At 36.3% G+C, this 25,815-nt stretch overlaps 1 protein-coding gene across 12 annotated transcripts in view; it reads right to left on the reverse strand.

The window, feature by feature from the left end:
• Window positions 1-25,815, reverse strand: part of LOC107092828 (calcium-activated potassium channel subunit alpha-1) — a 180,775-nt gene that overhangs the window by 112,250 nt on the left and 42,710 nt on the right. For all 12 annotated transcript variants that reach the window (XM_015388435.1, XM_015388190.1, XM_015387774.1 and 9 more), the window contains exon 2: window positions 20,047-20,214. In XM_015388435.1, coding sequence (XP_015243921.1) covers window positions 20,047-20,214 — 168 coding nt within the window. The remainder of the gene's footprint in view (window positions 1-20,046; window positions 20,215-25,815) is intronic.

A 25,815-nucleotide genomic window follows, 5' to 3' on the forward strand; every position in this document is an offset into this window, starting at 1 on the left:
AAAATAAATTAACATCTAATTGCATTTATTTTGAAGATTTGTGTAGTAAGACAGATTGCTTCTACTTGCGCTCTTAAAAAAAGCTAATTAATTCTATAATAACACAAAAATGGCACATGCATTTGAAAGCAAAATGAAAGGGGAGGGCGGTTCTCTCTCTGTATAAAAAAAATGTTGTGTTTAAGTAGCTGTATGTGGTCTACAGGCAATTACGTATTCAGGTCACTGCACAGTTGGCCAGACAGCAGTTACTGCCATACAATCCCATTATATACCTTAAATTACAGCATAAATCATCTCTGTCAAAGTTAATAACATCAAAACTATATCACACTTTTGGTTTTTCTGCCACAGTTCTATCAGCACAATTACTTTGTCTGATGCATATTACACTATTCAGCACAACTTTTCATTCCATCACTTAAATGTCTTATTGCCTTTGGCTGCAATTGGGAAAGCCAGGCCTTGCCAAGTATGGCATTAAAATAATTCCTTTTCCATAAGGTGGAAACATTTGCTTCCATTTACATAATCCAGCAGTGTAGATGCCCTATATTCATCTTTTCTTTTAAAACTACCTCTGAATGACACCAAAAACTCTCCCTGCAGACAATCCCATAATCTCAGGTGAGATGCAGCAGTGGCATGATCTATATCTAATTATGGTTTCTTTTAATTTCCTGAAGGTTAATGAGTTTATCATGTGTGTCAAAGCCCACTTTTTCCTGCTAACAATGTATTGAATTTATTTCTAAATGAACTTCTTTTCACAGCAAAGAAACCACTGACATTAAATAAATCTGCATTTATTTTCCATGGATGGTGAACAACTCCCTTTAAAGAGTAGCAGCACCTCAGAGCACGATGCCTCCATTTGCCTTCTGTTGCATTTTATTATGAGCTCCACATATTTAGAAGACTTAACCCAAAACAAAACTGATACCTCCACCTTTCAATAAGAAAGGGAATAATGTCACAGTATAGCTGCATACAGTAAGGGTCTTCACCAAACAAAACCACAGTTAAATGTATATTTTAAAGGACCTATGTGTATTGATATCGTCTTTGGACACTGCAGTGTAAGAAGAATAAAAGGTGATTTGCTAATGGTTTATGGCCATTTTCTGTTTTTCGGTAGCAAGCATTTTGATCTATAAAATGATGACATAAATGCATAATGGCTGTAAAAAATATATATATATTTTATAGCTAATAATTCAATTCTAATAATTTGAAAGATATTTAAATATTTAATTATTTGGGATAAAATATTATATTAATTTGATGCATGATGAAATAGCTGAAATTTTTACATTTACAAATGGAAATCTTGCCACTTTATAATGCATTGTACATGTGGCACTTTTGACTTTCTATACCTGCTCCAATCACAACTAATGCTCATTATGCACTTCTGCTTGTCTAACATGTTTAAATTTTGGGAAAACATATTAATGTGAATATATTTCTTTAGCAGCTGAGGTTCTAGAGTAGCATTTTTATTTTTATCCCTTTCACCGCTGCACTTTCCATTGGACGCATCATGTCACCTCATTTTAACACAAATTAGAAACAGCACAGCTACTTCTCGATACCTATTAGAGTGGTACTAATTATAACTTCATCTGGTAAAACAACAGATCCCTGACAGAAACTGTGCCATCGGAATGCTAACAAGCTATGATGACAGCCTGCACAGAGAGTGGACTGTTTGCAGCTGAGACCGATCCCAAGTTAAGCTGTACCTGTGGCTTGAGGTGTGTCCCTCAGGTGAGAGTACTCTTTCTGTGTAAAAGTGATAGAACCACTAACTGAGCCATGGTGGAACTGTAAAATTCAGGCTGTGTATTTTTCTGTCTCTATCTCCATTGCAGCAGACCTTATGTATTTTTCCTGAGCAGATACACTTTTGTTGGAACGGTAGGCTGGGGTACCTCCCCAATACTGTAACAGCAAATTGAAAAACAAATAATCATAGAAAAAGATTTTATGCAATTTACATTTTAGGCATATATAAATATAGCTTTTAGCCACACTGTACATTGTTTGCATTAAAGATATTGGACAGAGATCTGGGGTTATTGGTTTCTTACAATTATACAGTCCACACTCACTCGTTGCCCCCATGCTTGTGTCGCCACTCACAATCAGACTCTGAGATCAGAATCTCAGATTCAGAATTGACCCCTTGACCACCCTTGACCCATGAGATCTACCTGTCAGTTTAGGTATGTAATAGCATTGTATACATTCAGGGGTGAAAGTAAGTCAGAACGGTCCGGTACTGCGTACCAGTAACAGATTTAGCAGTGGACCAAAGTCCAGGGAAAAGTTGCTATCTGCTATTTTGTGCCACCAACTTCAGTGCACAGTTACCAACTTGGTGAGTAGGATATGAAATGGTTAAATCTCATACATGCTCATTCAGTGTGTGTCTGATGTGTGGTGATCTCTGACAAACTCTGCTCCGCCAGCTGTGCTCGTGCAGAAATCCGTGCTTGCACATGCATTGAAACTTGTCTGCACTTGTGCTCCACCAAGATGCGCTCAGCTGCTCATTGAACAGTAAACTCTACCTTCACTTCTTAATAAAATATTTATGTCTGATAAACAATATCTGCCAAGTGCAAAAAAAAATGCTTTTGTCAAGCTATAGGGATCTTCTTACTTCCAGCTCACAAGAGGTGATGCAAAACCTTCTTTAATTTCTACCTTAGGAATCCCTAAATTATATCCAAAATAAATATTTTGTTGCTTACTGTGTATTTTGTGATAAAAATAAATATTTTAATCCAGCTTCAATATGTTCCACTGAGCAAGGCATGCTTTGATTGAGTTTTGACCGCCTCACTGACAGCCGTATCAATACTGGATATCCAGCGTGCTTTTTGGTGAAAAGTTCAACCATGTGCTCCCTCAAACTGTCACCTTTAAGCAAACAGATTTGTTGTTTGACTCCTTTTACAACCTACTTCTCCAAAATCCACAACTTAGCATCTCCAAAATCTATTCTTATTGTGACAAACTAAAACATTGGATTTTTTGAGTCACTTTAGACTTTAGATCTGACCCATTTTGGGCTTATTTTTTTGTTATTTTACTCATACCCATGTTTCCTATGGTCATCACTTTAGGTTGTGTTCCCCTTTGTTCTTTAAAATATTGCATCACAACTCACTCTACTTGGGGAGCTTAACACATGCTGCCCCATAACTAGATAAAAAATACTGGTGTTATTTTTGATCAGGACCTGCCATTTAAGTCATATATATAATAAATTTCTAGAATTTCTTCTCCTAAGAGAGCTTTGCTCTCAACCTGGAAGATTACTAGTGGTTCCAATCACCTGCCTTAGTAATTGATGTGTGTTTTTTTTACAGTGGTTTCAAGATCTGCCAGTCTGCAACTGGGTTAGCGACAATCAGATTAGGAATATATATCATTACAACAATTTAATCCCAGCAACATGCAACTAGTTGATTTTTAAAGTTTGTTTTTTCTGGCATCCTGCTGACTTACTGTATGGTATTGTATATGCTCATGAACTATGTATTATATATTTGGGAGAAACAAACTAACTCATAAGGGAAAAATCTACTTTAGACAAAGCACAAATGTTTAAAGCTGGGCTACATGGGCCATAGATAACATTGGATTACTGTATGTCTGAATTAAGTCTGAATGAAGTCACATTAATTTAAATCTACTATATGGGATTCAGAATTCAATTTGGCTCAGACTTTTCTCTCCAATGAGAAAATCAGGATTGTTTAAAGGATCGCTTATAAGTTAACACCTTATAATAGTATGCCTTTAAGAAAGTGTCTATAAAGAGAATTGCTACCATGTGAGAACCAAAATAGAAACCAGAGGATACCAAGTTTATTCCAGTGAATACAAGTTGTGAAATGTGTCTGTGATTTGCCACTTATGGGAATAACTGTAAGTGCAATGGGTCAGGAGAGAGCATACAGCAGGAGCAAGGTAATAAAGCAGGGCAACAAATTCCAGACATTTTCCAGTCTTCAGAGGATATGAGGGTCTGGCCTTTTAGTGCTTTTGTCAGTTGGAGGTTTATGTTGATATTACCTCAGTTAAGAAGCCCCACCATGTTGTCATCTACCCTTTATAGTACCAGTTATTTAAGACATTTATATCAAAGTACCCTGGCCTACAGGAAATAAAATGTGGAAAGTTATGATTGAAATTAGATTAACAAGTTGGAACATCAAGTCTCAATGTATAGTCTTTTTACTATTTAATAACATATGATTAATAATAATTATATTCGGATACAGTTAAATGAATTTGAATATCATTAAAATATTTATTTCAGCAACTCAGTTAAAAAAGTAAAACTTTATAGAATACATTTTTATTATCACTCAAAAGTATATGCACTTTATTGTTTTTTGACAATGTTGTTGCATTAAGGCATGAAGGCCTATGGTTCTATGGAAGTGTTAACAAAGCTTAATTTAATAGCAGCTTTCATCTTGTCTGCATTGTTGGGTTTGGGTTTCCTATATGTTTCTCTTTGCACCTTCCTGTGATCGCTCCCTGATGAAAAACACATTTTTACGAAATTCAGATATCAGCTAAACAAGAACAGCTGCTGTCACTGTGTAGATTAGGACCTGAAATAGCTCCTTTATCTATTAATGTCTTTTAAACAGTTAAGCATGATGTTTTTCAAGGCCAATTACTTACACATAAAACATCAAGTGTGTTTTAAAGACATTTCTAGTTTCAACAAATACTGAATCCAACGTCAAAGAATGTTTCCATCAGGAGCCTAAGCTGTCTGTCATCATTCCACAACCCATGTTATTTAAACCATGACCCCACACTAAAGGAGGAAATGGCTGAAACTAAAAAACATATATCTGAAAATGAAAAGAAAAAACTTGAAAAGTAGTTTTGAACTTTCATTTTCAGTTTTATATCTTTTTTTCAGTTTCAAAAGTATTCTTTTAATTTCTACTTGTTTTTTTTTTTTCAGTTTTCTAATAAATTCTTCGAGAACAATGTTTATGAAGAAACTTGATGGCCCAAATTTAGCTTCATGATAGGGCCTTTAAAAAATTTTGAAATCAATTATGAAATTCTAATTTAATAAAAAGCCCCTGCCAGCTTATAATGACAATTAATGATTGAATAATTTAATAACTTTCCCCTTTATGATGGACCAGATGCAATTTTTTTTTTTTTTTCCCCATATGACTGCTCCGTCTCACAATGGATGGAAAGCCTCCATTTGTGACTGCTCTGGATGTAGCTTGTTCTGTAACGTAGTGGGGCCAAAGTAGGCCATACCATCCTGTGAGACAGTTCAGTTGCGACTTTACCAAGAGATTAATAGAAAAGTCACCAGGATCTTTACATTTTATTATTGCTTTTTATTTTATTACCACTTTTATATACCACCTATATTACCACCTAACCCTAACCACTTTATTTATTGTTTTATGATTGACTTTTTGCATTTTATGATTGTGTATAGCACTTTTGTCCTGTTGGGTGTGCTTGATAAAATCATTTGGTATGGTATTGTATGTGATGCATTGGCATCAAGAGTAAGCCATCATATTTTGACATTCACCATGCATTTAATAGCAGATATATACATTAGCTGCTCAAATCCAGTGTTTTGTAAACTTGTGTGATGCAAAAACCCAACATGGCCGTAAATATAAATGTCATGTTTCACTCCATCACTAAAGAACGGGAGCTGTCTGTTGCAGATCTTGTGATTGTGAGTTAAATTGCTGCCAACATCTTCACAGTTACACAGCTTGACAACTTGGCACTTTAAAATTGATTTTGAATCGAATCGTGACCCCAAACAGCGAGTTGTAAGAACATTTAGCCAACTAAACTAATTTGTGTGAAGCTTGTATTGCCTTTTTCGGGTACATATGATCTGCCATATTAGTTACGTATATTAAACCCTGCTGTTAAACACAGCCTGCATGTAGGATGCAAGTTGAGGACTGGGGAGACAGAGTGAACTGAGCCAGGCTTTCCGCCTCTGGTCATTCTTTGATGCACTGAGGCTTTGAAGTCAATACTGATGTAATTTAGGGCCAGAGTCAGGCCTACAAAACTATTTCATTAGCACCTTGCTATTGCTCTTAACAGGAGTCAGGAGGTAACAAATATAGCCTTGTTTTCTCTGTGTGGATATAATGTTTTCTTGAGAATCAAAATTGAAAAAAAAAAAGAAGACTGAAACAATTTTAATAGCATAAACCACAACCAATGTATTTACACTGTTAAAGGAAAAGCCAGGTCAGCAAGGAATAACCAATGGGTCATTATTTATTCCTAAAACTAATATGTTGGTGGGGATTTTAGGTATTTAATGTTGATCAGTAAAAAAAATAAAAAACAACATTTTCCGGCGCGATCAACGAGTCCGGGAACACATTTTTGCCCAAATGTAATTTGGTTAGTTAAACACCTCTCTCCTGAGATCGTCTTGATGCGGTAAGATTAGCGCCATTCTCCCCGCTTTACAAGCATAATCAATAGGAGCTTGTATACACCTCTGCAATCAACAACATTATTTAAGATTTCGAGAGGACTTTACCATTGAAACTCGCAAGAGCTTTAGTTAAATTGACAATACCCACGTGCACAGCAGTTGGATGTTGCAACACATCGGGTAAAAGTGGAAAAAAAATGTATTATGTCACCTTTCCAATTGATGATCCACCACTGATTTGTCGTTGGATTGTCATCAAACTTCTGGCCAGAGAAAAAAAACACGTCATTGATCCGTTGCACTCTGCTTCACATAGTTCCCTGCCCGTCGCCATCATGGATAATAGCGCGTCCTGACAAACACCAGAATCAACACTGGGACTTGCTCAACAGCCGACACTGCACCGTGACGTCACAAACCGTTGGGTGGCAGTAGTGTTCTTTGACAACCATGGATGTCTCCAGTAAAGCACATTCAAATAAAATTACTCTTAATTAAAAACACTTATCATATATTCAAAAGTATGTAATAATTTCATACTTAAAGTAGTTTCAGAAGTTTGTATTCGGAGTCTGACCAGACTTTTCCTTTAAGAAGAGAAAGGAAGCTACTCATTTTGAAAGAAAACATGTTCGCTGTAAGTAAAATCTCAGTCACCTGGCCAGAAAACCTTCCTCATCCCCTAAGATAACACGTTAATGATCTCATGGAAACTGTGAGCTGTAGGAGACAGCCTGGTAGAGGTTATGTGTTTTAGGGACACATTGCGGCTGTCCCATCCCAGGAAACAGAATCCCAGTGGGGGTAAACGGATCTCAAACCTGGCTTAGCAGATGGTCCCCACTGAGCTGACTCCTCTGATAAGCAATTAGAACACCTAACATTATACAAGCATGAAACGTCTCATATTATGTCAGAAGGAACACCTATCGCTGGCTCTATCTTAGACACTGAACAAGGCTTTGAAAAAAGCAGAAAACGATGCAGCTCAGTAGTGCCTGTATATCAAGTTAATCTTCAATTATTCACATTGTAAGGTTCTCCAGAGCACAGTGAGAAGTTGTTTCCCAATGAAAAAAAAATGTCACATGACAGCTGCTGTTTGTTGCCTCTCGTTTCAGCTTTTTTAGAGAGGAACCACAGCCTCCATCTTCCACTGCAAATCTTGCTGCAATAATAACCCATCCACCTTATAAAGCAGAGGTTGGGATGAAGTCACCCCCATCTCTACTGATCCCTGCACTCCCACACTCACTCGTTGTGTGTGACTCAGACCTGCTGATGTATAGATGATGAGACAGGCTGAGAAGAGGAGGCTGTTCCTACACCACACAGCAATCGACATGCACCATTGAAAGCCTGCATCCATGAAAATGTGCAATGTTAATAATTTAATGCCTCATTAATTCCCTCAGGAACATTTTAGTGTTCCTTTAACTCTTCTAGGGCAACTACACAAGAGCACTGATTTCAAGGTCATTTCAGTGTTATTTAGACTCTTAAAAGTATAGTGGAGGATGTTTTTTTTCTGGGTGGATCATCTAAATAAGTGATGCTCCTAATTGTCAATCATTCTGGTGATATGTTTACATAAGACCGTCCTACGTGCTCGTCCCCATTTTCACTTACAGGTGATGAGTCTAACATAGTGGAAAAATTGCAAATCCTCTTTTGGAAAGTAAGCTTCCATGAGAAATGCAAACAGCAACTTTTAAGAAGAAATGGGCTTGTGCACGCTCTTGCACACGTTTAATAGAAGGAACACGCCTTGTTCCCTCTCGGGAGCGGGAACAAGGCTGTGCATGTGCATTTTTTTTTTTTAAGTGAAGAGGGCGAGTATTTTAGAAAACTTGCAAAAATTCTCCACTATACCTTTTTATAGGGTTGTATAGTATAGGATACTATTCATTGCTGGTTTTTGCTCTCCAAGGCAAATCTGGCCACTAAGCTTTAGATCTAATCCTCTATTCTCTATACTGCTGTTAAACAAGGCATATTGATATCTGCATATACTGTAAACTAAGGCTGGTGTCTACAAAATTCCTCAAAAACAACATCCAATCACAGCTAATATTAAAACTAATCAAAGAAACATAATTTTTGAAACAAATTCCACTTGCATCTTGGAGCTTCTATCTTGCTATTCCAAAACCGTTCCAGACAGATTGGCTAGAAATGATTTCTGTTCTATTCTAAAATTTCTATCAAATATATTATTTACTTTTTTCTATAAGGGACTTACCGTTCAGCTTCTGTCACAGACTTTCCTATCTTGCAGTAGCAAACATCAAGGTACATCTAGTCCTATAACATTTTTGTTTCATACTTTTGATACATCCTGGTTTTGCACAATATGAAAAGTGTATACCATACATTTTAAAGGATGTTACTTTAAATGTACTCCTGCACTCAGATGAAGGAGTTTGACCTGCAACCGGAGGGTTGTTGGTTGGAACACCAGCTCTGGCGTTCAGTGTCGCCATGTCCTTGGGCACGACACTTGACCAGCATTGCGTACTGATGGGGAACTGGTGGCGCTAGTGTACAGCAGCCTCGCTTCTGTCAGTGAGTCCCAGTGCAGCTTTGGCTATAATGTACTGTAGCTTGCCACCAGGCTGCAGCCACAAAAGTGTAAAAAAGTTTCAAGAACCCTTCTTGCTGAAGTCAGTAGGGTTTCTGCATTGCATATTATGAATCTTTTGTTGCCTCTATGACCGAGTTAAATCTGCTTTTGAGTTTTGATTTTAAACAAGAGACGTAGATATTTAGTGTGTATGTTTTTTTCAGTTTTAAAGTCTTTCTTCTGAAATATTGTCATTTCACGTAATGATTAGAAATGAAGCCGTTTTCTTTTTTTTAGTTCTGTTTCTTTAGTTTTGCTGTTTTTATGATTTCTTTGGAAAATGAATTGACATATTCCACAAAAGGTAGGGTGTCTATGCTGAAAACGCTACATAGGATTTTAAGACATATTCAAAATGAACACCCAGATATGACTTTATAGGTATGGTAGATAGACCAAACTATAAAAGCACCATTCTAGTTTTATAATGACGAAAAGCTCATTATGGAAAAAAGTTAAAATCAAACCCACAATTCTGGCTTGTTGCTTCTACTTCTCCCACTATTTTTCACACTGACCGAAGAAGAAACTCATTGGAGATGAATGAAATCTGTGAATTAGTCATTTGAATTCATTTCCTTAATATTCAATTAGGGTTGGGAACTACATACGATGATCATAAAATGAATACTTAAATATTTTTAGAAGACAGTACATTTTGTGCAATGTTTTCTATTAATTCCATTAACTGTCTGTCAATATAAGAGAGGGTAATATCTAATCTTTTAATAAACTTTTTGTTACCCAAAACAAAGCAGCTGTTGGACAAATTGGCTGTAATTTTGTTGCTGTTGTTGCTTTTTGTTAATTTTGTTGGATTTTGAGTATCTTGCACATTTTTCCTTGTGCCACTGTTGGTTTTGCGGGGTTTTCTTTTTCCCCCTAAAACATTTATTGATGAGTGGATCTATTTATCTATTTTCAAAAAAAGAAAAGAAAAGTGCTACAAGAATGAACAATAGTGTTAAAACAGAAATTTTATAAAACCTCATTCTTGGTAATGAAATATGGCAAATTTTCAGAGAGCACTATAAGAAATCAACTCTGTTTTTGTACTTATATGGAGCCCTTTGTTACAGTAACCTTTATATAATGATAAAGAACTTGCCTAAAATACACAGACTGGTTTCACTATGAAAAATTTTACCACTGTCATATATACTTTGCTAGAAATGATACTTAAAGTTTTTTGGGGGTTTTTTAATTTTTGAAAAGACCCACCCTCTCCACTTAAAAAAATGAACATGCACAACCATGTACCCACTCCTGAGAAGGAGCCTTCAATTAAAGATGTGTGAAAGCTTTTTTAAATTAGCTGTTTGCATCGCTCATACAAGCTTACTTTCCAAAAGAAGATGTGCAGTTTTTCCACTATGTCAGAATCACCACTGGAAAGTGAAAATGGGGACAAGCACAGCCTTATGTAAACATATCACCAGAATGATTAACAATTAGTAGGACCACTTATTTTGATGTTCCACCCAGAAAAAAACATCCTCCACTATACCTTTAATACTCAATTAACAAGAACATACTTAGACTACTTTAGATTTTCTGGTGCTTGTATATTTTAAAGGAATTAAAACAATTCAAAATATCCAAACCCTCCTTCTCTAAAAATTAAACACATTTAGTTGTAACATAGTGACCAAAGCAATTATCCTTACTAGTCTCTGTCCCTTTTCAGTGAGACTTTAGTCCGGCGAAAAATACTGGTGTTGAGTGTGGGAGGATAAATACAAGATTTTGAACCATTAACTGTGATTTATATCAGAGACACCAAGTCCTTTAATACTCCTTATAAAGAACTTACAACATAGCCACAACACAGATCAGTCAGGGAGTGGTGGCAGGAGTCTTCAAATGCAAAAACAAGAACGTCAGCCTATTTCATAACTGACAAATCTGTAGGTCTAAAACATGCTTGTCTGTTGGCTGCCCTGTTCACTGCTAACGGCCAGGTGAGTCATTCTGTCAACAAAAATAATCTTAGCTTAAACAATCCACTGCTGTCACTTAGTTGATAATACTTTCATTTTCTTATTGCGTGTATGTTTAATGATGGTGAACTTGCCATGTAATAAGCTAAGAAGTTTTAAATACATTCAGAAGCTATCAGCAGCAGAAATGTTTCCTAAAAAATAAATAACATATGTAATTTAATTGAATTGAATTTGATTTGTGAATTTTTTTAGAATGAAAATACCCAGGCTGAAAGAAAGACATGAATACAGACTGTCGCTACAGAGTCTGAGTGATATTGTTTAACAAGTCACAGGACAATTTGATCCAATACTGACAAGGCTCAGCAGTCATCAAAAAGAAACATTACTTCTATGTCAACTCTTTCAACCTTTAACTCTGGGAAACAGTTAGAAGGTAGGGGGATTGGCAAAGGGCAGGGGTGTCTGCAGTGATAGAAGATGGTCGTAGGCCATTGGCTTTCTAGCAACCGAGGCACAGGTGGCAAATGGATGGGTTAATAGATAGGGGAATGGAGGAAAAAGCAACAATGAGTCATCCCACAGAACGCCTCAGAGTTATGACAGGCGTAAAGGAGGGATGAGGGGAAAATCATTCATGAGGACAAATTGAGACCAGCCATTTCAGAGATGTAAACCTCTCCCCAGTGCTCCGCAATTTAAAAGCACTAAAAAGCTGAGGGATAAAATGTAACATAGGGAGACTTGCACTACACGGTATTAAGTCTGTCTTCTGTGATTTACTTTGCAGTTAAGAAACCCAAGCTTGACAGAAGGTTTTCTGATAATGAGGTGTGCTGTGATAGTACACTGTATATGTATGCTTGGATATCTAACACTGTGTGTGAATTACTAGCAGATGAAAGTGGAAAACACGATACCAGGACTCCCTGTTTGTTCCTACTTTGACACCTTGCTTTTCCTGTCAATGCTCCAAGAAAAATCTTCGACCTTTCAGTGCAGCAAATGTTACTTATGTGGCGGCTGCCCAGAAATCCTAAGGGCCAAACACAAAAACTTAACCCATGTGAAAATACACAACAAATCTGGAAACTTAAAGATTAGTACAATGAGTATAATTATTGGAACTTTACATATTGTGATGCAATTTTAGTTAAGACAGTGACCTGTAATGAAGCAGAGGTCATATGATGTTGACATGTTTTTTTAATCTCGAATCTCAAATCGCACAGTTTCTAAAATTACCTCAAAGGAAAAATAAAAATAGTGCAGCTTTTACGTGATGAAAGTCTACAGATATCAGTGAAAGATTAATGAGGCTAGCTTCAAATAAGAATAATGAACATACTGTTGATTTTCAGCTGATGGGTAATCTGACCTAATGAAAACATTTTGTTATTTGAAGACAGCCGTTATTTTAAATAATTTTCTCTATAACGAGGTGCACAAAAGTTTGAAAATCTTAGTTTTTTTTGTTTGGCAGGAGTGTTTTTCCTTACATCGTAAGAGCCAGTGGCACCTCTAGGTCTAATTTAGTCGATATGTTCTTCAGCATGAACATGTGCTTCATTAAATCTTTTTTTTTTTTTTTTTTACAAAAAACTGTTGATAAATCTGACAATTAGTTTGAATAAATAATCATATAACCTGTTATTATTAATTCCGCTGTGAGGAGTCTTGGCCTAGTGGTTCCAGCAATGTGCTTGTGCTCTAAGAAGGTTACAAGTACCTGGTTCGATCCCCGCAGCCTCCACTCTGGGTTCCTGAGCAAAACCCTTAACCCTGCATTAATAGAGGATGGGTTAAATGCAGAGAGTGAATTTCCCCATTGTGCGACAATTGAGGGATTTACAAGTATAATCATATAGCTGGCAGCTACTCATAAGGTCTAAGGTAGAGACCCCGTCACTGAGTTTATTCCATGTGTTTATATAGAGTTCAACTTTATGACATGAAATCTGGTCCACATTTTCTATCTTGTCTGAGGCTTTTTGTTTACAGACCAGCCAACAGCAGCAGGCAATCACACATAATATTATAATAAAATTATAATATTCATTGAGGTCTTGTGAAGATTCAGTCTGGATATACAAAAGTTTCTCCAGACCGTAAGTATGTTGGTTTTAGGGCTGGGCGATATATTGATTCTTTTTAATTTATCAAAATTCTTGCTTATGAAGATTCATGTTTAGGAAAATCTATATTTTTTCCCCAATCCACTCCTTTTGCTCAGAGTGAAATAAATCATAACTTTTTGTAAATTTAAATTTTTGTTGTTGTGAAAAAAATTATACATTTTACTTAAACTCACATCTTTAAAAACCTTCCTGTATCGATAAGCCAAATTAAACCAAACCAAATATTTTTAAAAATAGATTAACATTATTTATATTCCCGTAATTCATTCATATAGAGTTTACATTTTTAACCTGCAAAATAAAAACCCATAGTCCATAGCTAATGATTGCTTTAATAATAGACGTTTACTCATAGGCATTCTTTCATCATCTTCTTTCTTACTTTATAACTATTTGCTTACTAATTAAGCTGCCTTGTATTCTTTAGCTTGAGCAATGAGCTAATTGACCATTTTTAATACTGTAAGATTATTATAATAACTTAAATATTTTTATCAACATTATCTTATTCCAAGAACTGTTTTAACTGATAACTTTAACATTGTATAGCTGTTAACAGCTATGGTAACTGCCTGTAAATGTCATCTTGATTTTCAAACTGGTTTACAGTATAAGTATTAGAAATTAATAAATTACTGACGAATAAAGGACTAGGATTTTATAACCGTTTGCTTTTTTTTAGTTATTTACCGCAAAGTTATACTTAGACTGATTCTTCACTGTTCATTTAGTACTTAATCTGTGTCATTTTTATTAGCTGTGTTCACTGTTAAAGTTCTGCTTCAACAGTTATATCAATATAAGATTACTGCTTCAATTAATTGACCCCAGTTTGATTTTAATTTTAGCTGTTCTGTTCAAATACCTTGCTGTTCCAATCATTTTCAGCACTGTTAACTCGCTACTTTGATTAATTGCTGTTAACTTGATGCTTTACTTGCTTTATAATCAGCAAACCTTATTATTAACCAACCATTTAATCATATTTTAAAAAGAAAGGTTAAATATCAGCTGTTGTCATTTTGTTTACCATTTATAGGAATAATCTAAGGAAGATTTAATAGTATTCAAAAATGGATGAGGCCCATCCCTTTTGTACTGGCTGTCATAGAAAGGTTTATTTTACTGTAAATAAGAAAAGTAAATTCAGCATAAGGCTGAATGGGCGTTCAACCAATCCAAACTGTAACCAAGCCAAAAGCTAAATTAAAAATTCCAACATGGATTTCTATTGTCAATGTACTTTTGTTTCATATTTGAAAACAAGCAGTGCGCTAGCATCTTTAAGTGAGTTTGTTATCCCTATAGTCCTTGCCAGGCTGGCACCACACCCATCTTTTTCCTTCTACCCCTCACAGCTCACTTTCTATGCTGCTGGGCATGTCTTCTGAAGTGTGGCAGGCGTAACAGCAATTCATTACCCTAAAAGAAGATTTACATCAATACTGAGTGGATTTCCATCGACTGAACCGATGCATTTTGGCAAATAAGCAAGAGATATACTGGGTAGCAAAAAGTCAACAACAAGAAAAAGGTACAAGATGTGCTAAAGGTTCTTAAAGACAATAGTTTCTGATGAACAAACAGGGGGAATTGGATTTATTATTTTATTTAAAAACTGTAATTTAACAGACAACTTGCATTACTTAGAGAGGTGACCAATTGAAGTACCATAGGAGTAGTCTCCTTGTATGATTTTTCGAATGTTTATGCCACTTGCTTACTCAAGTTAGACACAAAGATAAAAAAAAAATTCTATTAAAAAAATGGAATTTAAAAGACTACTTAATATTGGATCCAAATTAGGTCTTATCAACAATACACTTAAATGCAATTCTTCTGTTTAAATTGATTTTTTTTTTCATTGTTATACTCAAAAAAAAAAAAAACTAAAAGTAAAAATATTGCAACAGAAAATTATTTTGGTAAAGGTGACAGTCACAGACAAGAAAAATATTCAACTAAAGGTTTTTTACAGTAAATGGTGAAATTAAAATATTAAGTATTTTTATAAATAAAAAGAAGCAAGGCAAACTGTCCCTTTACTTCACTTGGGGTAAAAAAAAAAACAGTTGAGAAACCTGCTTTAGCCATAAGAAAACATGGTATTCAAATGGTGTTGTCTAAAAGGACTTAGAATAACATAAAAGTCACTGCTACGATGGAGGTGCATCCACAGCTTTGATATATGACTCACTGCTCAACAATCAAGAGGAATAAAACAAATTAATATTTCTGTTTTTTAAAGAGACATGCTTAAAAAAAAACCTTAACCAACAATGTGGTGCATTATCACAATCAATCAGAAAAATCATCACTAATGGGAAAGATGCTTGGTGAATACCTTATTTACAGACAATATAATAGTTTTTGGTCTTTTTTCTAATATAGGCATATACCATGACTTTGCACCTTTGATGATAGATAATAACAACAGCTTTGTATTTTTTGCAGTTTATATGGGCAGCTGGTTAAAAGCCCAAAGAGAAGACGGTGTGAAATTGTCCCCACAAAGGTGAACACACACATTACACTGACATAAACAATGCCGGCCTGAAAAGTGTGAATGGCAGCTGTTCTCTGGGCAGGGAGGAAGGCAGTCATGGGGAGTGTGACAGAACACTTATTTTCACCCCCACAGGATGTTGTGGGAAACACGGAAATAAGCTAATAAAAAAACACACTATTAGTGCTGCAAAATCTCACCTTACTGCCAAAGAACACAGATATGTACACACTGAGTAAGTTTCCATCCAAAAGCAGATAATAGAGGGAAAAAAATATTGCTGTCAAAAGCACACAGGAAAGAAAAAGTGGCAAAGAAAACCATGAGCCCTGCCAGGGGTTTTACTGCTGAACATGACTGTTTGAGCGGGATTTTATTCGTTTATGTAACAATGATTAGAATGCATGTGCTTTCACTTTTTTCTGTAAAGACAGACAGATGTGTTGCATTCATAGTATTTCCAGATGATGGGGTCAAAACGCAGAAGGCCAAGAAGTGTTAGGGTGGATGGGAATAGGCAGGGGGATGACCACAGGGATTAGAGAGCGGGCCGTGTGAACAGATGGTCCTTGGTTGCCACCCAAGATCCCATTAAGAAAGATGGCAGGACTGACCTATTTCAGGACCCACCATGCAGTGTAAATCCGCTGTCCAGAGAGATATGGAGACTATCTGCATTCAGGGATTACAATCCTTGCTATTTTTCTTGGACATTATAGGATTTCATGCATAGTTACTAAAGCAGATCCAAACAGGAAAATCAACTTGCAGATACTAGGACAGTCGTACCAGTTCAACCACCTCACTTTTCCTCCTGTCAAAGAATTCGGTTCTGTCCTCAGATGTTGCTCAATGAGATTTTTCCATAAAGCTACTGGGATGTGATGTGTCATTATCCACCATCTTCCCAAAGCATGCAGAGAGGGACAAGTCTTTGCTAGTTAATAAATAGTGATTGGACCAAATATGATATTTTACTTTACAACTTTATAACAATTCACGTTTCAGATGGAGAGCTTTTACTTGAACTGTCATTATTGTTAAGATTATGTTTTTGTTTGGCCATGATTGATGTATAATTATTCCAGCTTCCTCCTGCCATATGACGATGTGCCCATGAACAATGCACTTGCAAAAAATAAGCTTTCAATCTATTTGTTATGTTTGAAGCTGAATGGGTTATATGATATTCTAAAGGTAATAAAATGAAACTTAACATATACGTACATATACGTACATTAGATTAAATTTTGAAATATTGCCAGGAGGGAGCTCCGAGGAGCACACACAAAGGGGTGCAGAAGCAGAGGCAGTTTGGTGAGTTAAGATAATTTTTATCATCAGACGCTTGTTTTGGGGTTTCTTGAAGTCCTGCTTATGAGAGAGGGGAGAAGGAAATGGAAGATTGATAGACGGAACAATGCAAAGGCAGCAGTGTTAAAGATTCTCAGTCATCCAGGTCAAGCTTGAAAAGTTCAGTTTGACTTTTCAAGCTTGACCTGGATGACTGAGAATCTTCACAGATAGCCCATAAAAGCAGTTTAGTCTCGATCTATTTTTTTCATGACATAACCAGTTTCTTGTTACTGTATGTCTGAAAGTTTTGTCTTGTTTGAAACACCGAGTTTATGACTTATTATTAAGCATGTCAAATTGTAAAACTCAGATGAAAGGCTAGTGGTTAGGGTGTGTAGGAATTATCTAGGCACAAAAAAAAAACTTTGAGAATTTAAAATAAAAAAATTAAACAAAAAAATAATGTAGAGTATGCCAAAGGCAGCATCATGCAGAGAGTGTGTTGTAATGCAATTTGTACTGCAAGATCCAACATTTGTGGTTAAATTTACTGTATGAAATGGGCCAGAAGAGTTTGTTTTGTAACTTTATTTGAAAAATAATAAAATAAACTGTGGATCCAATTGTTTTTATTCAAATTAATGTTAAATAATGATTGAAATGTATCTGGCATTACGTCTCCTGAATTATGAGAAAGAGAAAGATTAAGGAACAGGATAATCTGTTTACTCGGGCTTCAACTAATGATTACTTTAAAAATCGATTAATCTGTAGATAATTTTTTCGATTAATAATCGGATAGCAAAGCTTCCTTAAAGAAGATTTTTTAAACTAAATTAAACCAGGTGAAACTACAATTCTTCCACTTAAGGAGTTCTGGATAGAGCATAATGACAGAATTTTTTTTTTTTTATCTTAAATGCAAAGTGTTTAGATATTTTTTTGATAATTGTGTTATAATTGCTGCTCAACATGGGTTCTCTGTCAGCTAAAGGCAAGTTTTAAAGTCTCTGTACTCCAGTTAACGATTAATCGATTACTAAATTAGTTGATGGTTATTTCAATAATCAATTAATCTTCACTCTCTAAAAGATACATGTTGACTGCAAGGCATAGTGTTGTGACAGGAAAGGAAATCTAAACACAATTTGTGTTTGCAACCCTAGGAGAGCAGGAGAGAGAGAACTACATTACTCCCCACACCCCAGTGGATGTATATCTGTCAGGTTATTAAGACAGCTCGAGGGGATACTTCATCTTTCACTAACAGCAAAGTCATCAAGGTAAACAAATGTTAAGGAATGGGGCGCTCTTACTAATAGAAAGAACCAGTTTTCTATTTTGTTTATGGGTTGTTTTATTCTGAAACCACCTGTGCAGGTCAGTTTAGAAGAGAGACACTATTCTCTTTTTTTCTTTTGGCCTAAGTTACTCTACCCAGGCAGACAGGCTAATGTCAGATTACAGAGCACCACTATACAGCAGTTCCTATGGTTACCAGCCAGGTTCTGCATACATGGATACTCCTTGCAAATTCTGATCTGCAGTGAAGCACTGATGGAAGAGCAAAGGAATAGCCTGACAAAACAAAACAAAAATCACCTAACCACCCACACTGGCACACATCCACACATGTCCATATATACAGAAGTTTTCATGTTCTTACTGCATATATGGAAAAACACTTTCAAACAAGAACCCACAGTTGAACACATTCCTCCCACATGATGAGCCAGTCACTCACCTTCATGGATCAACTTGTGCTTGCGGTATTGTGCTGCATATCATTAGAGTGAGCACGTGAGTAAACATAGCCTGCTGGGTTGAATTATCAGTTCCATCAGAAGTAGCGCAAATCACAGTAGGTGATACATAGGGATATCTCTAGGCATAGAAACCCCATTTAAAGGAGCTAGTTTCTCATTTCTCCTTGACTGGAACAAATACACTAGTTTACTTTTCAATTTGCTCATCAGTTTTTGTTGAGATTTCTCCATTCGTCCGTTTTCTTTGCTGCAGTTCACTTCCTCACACTTGCAGCTGAGGGAAATGAACATACAGGGCAGATTGGGAACACTCAGTCAAAGAGGAAGATGAAAGAGAAAAGACAGCTACGTCCATGCCAGGAGAGTTGTATGAGTGGGAAAATAATGAAAGAGAATCTCATTTAGCAAATTGACAGTTCCCCTCAGGGTTTTTTTATCCTCCTCAGCACAAAAGGACGATGCCCTCCTCAACTCTGAACTATCTTCATCAGGTGTGATGAAGCTGTCACCCTTTAGCAAACATTAACAATGACAAAGTTAGTATTTGAGTTTGGATATATCTCTCTCTCTTTCTAACTCCCAAAACTGTTTCATCCAGTCTACAAATGCACAGTTGATGTCTGAGAAAATCAGAGGAACTGTGACTGAAAGAAAGCTGGCACATAAAAAACTTAAGACCAGATGTCCCTATAGATAAAGTTGACTACACTTGCATAAAATGCAAATTTTATAAACTAATATAGCATTGCTATAATATTTGTTGGAATCTAACTGTTATAAACTTTTTTATAAACTACAAATTCTCACCACCTAAAATGAATACGAGTTTCGCACAGCCATATTGCGGACAGATGCAAATCATAAAATAAACTAAATAGACAGGTAGGAAGGGAGAGCTTCTCCAAAAATCAACATCCAAGGCCAGGTTACAAACTAAACTGGAGTTCAGCCAAATAACCAGGATATCAACAAAGAACACTTTTATTCACACATGCATTAATACACACTTGCAGGGTGACCCATAAGAATTAAAAGAAATATTTGAGCAGCAGCATGCAACACTGCAAAACAGCTCAGATCAACCAAGGATGGAGCATTGTCCAGCCTCAGTGGGCTATTCCATGTTCAATAACATACAGTGGCTAACTAAATGCCACTATTGACGAGAGTTTTATTTTGATCAATAAACATAAGATCCACTTTACATGGAAAATATCCTAAACAATGTGTCTAAAAACGCTAGTGGACCTGCATGGTTGATTTGGAGGCTGAAGAAGAGAAACCTACCAGAACCCTCCCAGTGAGCGTCTGAGCGGAGATCATGACGCCGGCCCAGTCTTTGACCGAAGTCATCCATCCCACCTCGCTAGCTGGTGCTTCCTCCTTCTCATCAGGACCTTTAGTCGTCTTATCTGCTGTCGGATTATTGGCAGGATTATTCACCTTCTGAGCCTCCTGAAAGAAAGAACAAAATGAAGTAAATAAAATGAAAGTGTGATCAAAATGTTTTAAAAATGCTGCAAGGATAATTATTATGACCTATTGACCCCCATCTGCTATATACATTAGCCAATGTTTTTCCAAATGCATGTATGGTTTTAAATAATGACAGAATGTATCTCGCTTTAGTTGAGCTGCACAGATGGTTCTTCATATTAACGGTCCCTAATGTCAGGCAGGCATTTAAACGTTCTGTCTTGCCTCCGAATGAGTGAGCAGAGTTGCATTGCACTTTGTTGACATGCTAAGCTTGGCAGAGTCACTGCATGCAGCTGTTCTCTCCAGCCATTCACTCACTCCTGACTTGACACTAGTGGGCATTCAGTTTCTCTCTGCTCCTGGCCATAAAAAATAATGAGTAGATTTTCTTGTGATCTGAAGCCACTGAAGCACTGAATCCCCCCAATTAGGGACAGATAAAAAAATACCTAGAGGTTTGTACATACAATATGCAACATTCTTAAAAACTAAGGCTAGGACTAAAGGGGGACCTATGAAGAAAATCCCTCAAACTGAAAATACTTTTTACCCTCTAAAGGCAGCCCATTGATCCACTAAAAATAGACAATATATGCAGAGAGTTATACTCTTAGGATGCACATGTCGCTCTTAAACATTTTTTACAAGAGTAACACCAGACAATTAGCCATCAAAGGGAAATTTTTCCTGCAGCAAAGTGTAGAGATTGAAATGACTACAGCTTTTTATTCATCACTTGTGTTAAATCTAAAGAAAAATACTGACTTACACCAAAAAAAAAACTTTGCTTAGATTGAATTTTGAAAATACATTATTACTCTAAAATCTCCAGAGCATTGTAGAAATTGATCCAACAAGGAGAGGGCCATCTAGTTGTCCAATCTGTAAGTTTTTTTTTTATCTGTGCTCCCTTATTGTGAACATGCAGGAAATTTACTAATTTTGCAAAGCTTAAGAATAAAGCAGTTACACATGAGCCCATGAGGGAGTTCTGTCCATATCAAGGAGCTTGCTGTTTCAAATTGGATTACATTTGATAATGACATGGCATGGACACAGCTGCCATTTTTCTAATTTCATTTCAACCCCATAACAATGCTAATAAACTGGGCCTAAAAAAGCCCTACTTAGTCATCAGATCATTATCTGCTCTTGCCATAGGGCCTTACTGTGCCTCAGTGGATAATTTAGTTACTTGTGAAGGGTTTCCTGCATGGCCTTAAAAAATCAAAAAAGTTTTAAAGTAATCATTAAAATTCAAGGCATTAAAAACTTCTTTATATCTCAAAAAACATTTTAATAAATTCTTAATGACTGCTCCTGAAGAGAGCATGTGAATAGGTTCAAAAATCTAATTATGTATTTTTAGATTCTTTGTCAAGTAGATACAGGGCCGAGAATTTGAATTTTTACATATATTACATATTTCCTCCTATGTTAAATGTGTAAGACCATTTAAAAAAAAAACGCTAGAAAGTGAATACACACATCTTTTAAATTATGATTTTCTTCATAAAATTCTCTATCAAAACCAACACGATCTATTTTTAAAATATATTTTGAAAGTGAGTTAGAAAATCACAAGGCTTTCCCAGATCGGAAAAGCCATCTTTTTATATAACTATACTATCAATACTACCAGACCTCTGTGAACATGGAATCATCTGAAAGAGAAAATATCTCAACAGATTACAAGGCAAAACACAATTCAACATTGTCCTTGTTTTTTAGAAAACAAGGACAATTTAGAACAGCTTCTAAAGTCTTCCAGGCATCACTTGCCTCAATTAAGGTCAGTATTTCTGATTCAACAATAGGAAACAAGACAAAAATAGTATCCACAATGAAACAACACAGCCCAGTGTTTTACTGTGTCTGGGATGCTCTATTATTCTCCTAAAAATGCAGTGTTAGTTTTAGGTCTTGCTATGTATAACATGAACAAACACGTTCCAAAACTTAACACTTTTGTCTCATCATTCCTTGGAATATTTGCTCAATCATCTTGGAAATAATCCTTTTCTTATTTTGTCAAACGTTATATTGGAATTTGGTGTTCTACTAGGTAAGCATTGGTTTTAACATCAGAGATCACATTAAGGTGGTCATTAATTTTGTTTACTGTAAATCAGGACAAATCAGTTTGGTTGTAACTATACCCTGAGAATGCGTTTACCCTGTGCCATGCGGTATGTGCCCTTTATGTACTGGTGTGCTGGGATGAACGGGTGCATTATACGGTATGATAGACATTTTCTATGCAAAAGACACCGACAATCTTATTCTACCATTACATGTACACGCCACTAAGACATATAAATCATATGTAGTTTGTGAAATCCAGGTCTAGATCTCTTTGGGACATTTTGTAACATGTGCATGTTGGATAACATGAATAATAGATGAAGTCACAAACTGATGTCTTTGCAGATCAGAGCATATAATGTAAACAACCTATTCCTTCCAGTTCATTTGAGTCATCCACGGTAGGCTAAGCTGGGGGGGGGGAGAAGCATTGAAGCATACTGCTATGGGAGAATCCATCTGCTAGCTATAAATAAACCTCTGTGATGTCAAACTGTGGGGGGAGATGCGGAACAGCCGCAATCACAGGATATTTTTGCAGAAAAAAAAATATGTTCTGTTCTTTCTTTTCTTTTTAAATATTTTTGAAGGTGATATTATTTACTGTGATTCGTTGCTCATTCATGAAGTGGCATGTGTAGGAATACTTTTAGGCTAAAAAGTAAAAAAAAAAAAAAAAGAAGTAACCAAAGTGTATGTCTTAGTGCCATGTGGTGGGTTGTTTTACATGAGTGATAGAGTACGAACCAGTCATCACAGCAAGCTGTAATATGAGCTGCAGGTAGCAGGCTGTGCATGTCCGACTTCCCACCAAAGCAAACAACTTTACCGTACCCCACTGCTGCGTGAAAAAATACTCCTGACATGCTCAGCAGGAGATGGGATGGTGTAAACTTTAAGTGTCAGACTTACTTTAGTTTTTAAAGAGCTGCTCTCAGTGTTTACTACAGCACGTAAAAACATAGAGTTTTTACCACAAGTAATCAACACTGTTGTAACTGAATCATACCAGACTAGAGAACCCTAAGGTGTCAATGAAGTGCTAAATTTCCGGCCCAGATGGTACAAAGCAATTCCTCTTTGACTGACAACAGAACCCCCTAACTCACTGGCACATTTCAGCAGAAACATAATCAAATAAGAAATACCTTTATGATGTATTTCTTTATGAGACCAAAGGAACAAATACCACATGGACAACATCCATATGATCTGATTCGATTTTGCTCTTACACCTCTAAAGCTCCTGCTCTTTTAAATCTACTTTAACTAGTTCATCTGCCTACACCAAGGGAACATTTTTATAACAACACAGATGAGCACTGTTAATATTAGGACTTCACCAATTATACAGATACTCAGGGGAGGGCTGCTAATAATCTACAAGACAGGGACAGAAAAAAAAATCCTTGACACAAGAACAAAGACAAAGAAAGGAAGTGACTGAATGAAATCAACAGGACAAGGACAAGAAGACAAGGAGGATAAATCGTCATAACAATAATGCAAAGACGGCAGATGTAATGCTGAAGAGACAAAAACTCAAACACATTAATAGGCAGATAAACATAGCAAAAATGACAGTGAGAAAAGGGAGGATAGTTACCGAAAGAACAAAAAATAAGGGACAGACAAAAAGATAGAGATGTCGGGTGAGGTTGAAAGAAAAGGAAAGAGAGGAGTTCATGCCCATCTGACCCAGCTGATGTAACAGAACTTGGCATTAACACAGCTGTTCTTCTGGCTTCCCACTATATCACTCAGGAAAACTCTATTCCAGTGTGGGAGGCTATTTATAGGCTCACCCTGTGAGACGTGAAAGTAGTAAGACTCATAACACGCCACTGTTACCTCTGTGTCCCTGGGTTGCAGACAGCAAAAAATTTAGTGGGAGGGTATTTACATATGTATTCACAATATGACATAAGCCTTTATTTATTACTCATAGAGGTCAGGTTTACAGATCCATAGAGTATGATGAGGTAAAATAGTTTAAGCAACATGCTATCATTTCAAAGTCACATATTTCACCTTCTCTGCGATTGCAAACAAAGCAGAGGACAAAGCTAAATAATAAAGGAATGTTCAGGAGAACTTTACTGTGACTCATGTCTGTCCCGACTCCCATTTCTCTGATATAAGGATTACACACACTGTAATCCATCTGATCAGGACAGCATCCACATAAATCTATTACCAAACAAAATTCATGCACAGAGGATGAGAGGAAGATCAGTAAATCTCCATATCTAACAAAGTGTTCACTTTGATCAAATGTCATTGTAGTACTAAGGTGGAAATAACAAAAGTTAAAAAAAATATGACAGTAAGATTTTTTTCTAGAAATATCCCAGAAAGAACAACAAACAGAACATCATATGGTGACGGTGTACAGCTTCAGATACAAGTTTGAGTGTTTTTCTTGATTCTTTAGGTCCAGTGGTAAACAGGCTTAGAGGTGATAGACTCAGTAATTCATTTATCATAAGACGTGTACAACAATCATTTTAAAAGCTTTTAAAATAGAGGGCTGCATGGTGGCACAGTTTCATGAAACAAAAAGGTTCTGGGTTTGATTCCGAGCCCGGGGACCGTCTGCATGAATTTTCCATGTTCTCCCTGTGCATACCCTCTGGGTACCCCAGCTACCTCCCATAGTCCAAAAACATGACTATTAGGTTTATTGGCTTCTCCAAATTGTACTTAGGTGTGTTCATGGTTGTGTTTATTAGTTCATCTCTTCATATCTCTATGTTGAGTTGCGGCAGACTGGTGACCTGTCCATGGTGTACCCTGCCTCTTGCCCATAGACTACCAGAGATAGGCACTGGCCCCAGCGTGCCCCAGTGGATAGATTGATGGTCTTAATGTATTTCTTAAAAACACGATTCAATCTTTCTTTGCCCCATAACAGTTAAAAATGCACAAGAAAATCGTATTTTATCCAGGGAAGATGAGTGTTGGTTTTTCACAAGGAACCACTTGAATTTCCACTGCAGGAGCCCTCTTCTGAGGCCAAGCTGATTAGAGACAATCCCAGCATTTTAGGAAAATAGTTTACATTTACTTTAGTAAAATACTTGCCTAATGCAAGTGTGGTTAAACAAGTTTTGTCTTTGTAGTGTTTTGCTTTTTGGCAAAGCAAACTCATTCGAGTTGCATTTCTGACATGCTGTTCCTTTTGCACATACTTTTTTCTGTCAAGCAGTACTTGTCAAATTTGCTCCCTAATCCATTATTTCTTTTATTTTACCAGATAAATTTGGTTGTCAAAGCTTAAAATTACATGGCTGCAGAGCTTAACAGCTCTACTAGAATCTGTTTTTACCATGTTTATAAGAAGCATCAACTTTCGGAATAGATCAAACATAAAGAATATACATTTATCTTTATAGAACTATATTATTTTATATCTATTTGTCAAAATATGGAACAATTTCATTGCATTGTAATATATACCTATGACATACGTATGTAATTATCCAACCATCC

Source organism: Cyprinodon variegatus, unplaced genomic scaffold (assembly GCF_000732505.1).
Source record: "Cyprinodon variegatus isolate N-32 unplaced genomic scaffold, C_variegatus-1.0 Scaffold1, whole genome shotgun sequence".
Lineage (NCBI taxonomy): Eukaryota > Metazoa > Chordata > Actinopteri > Cyprinodontiformes > Cyprinodontidae > Cyprinodon > Cyprinodon variegatus.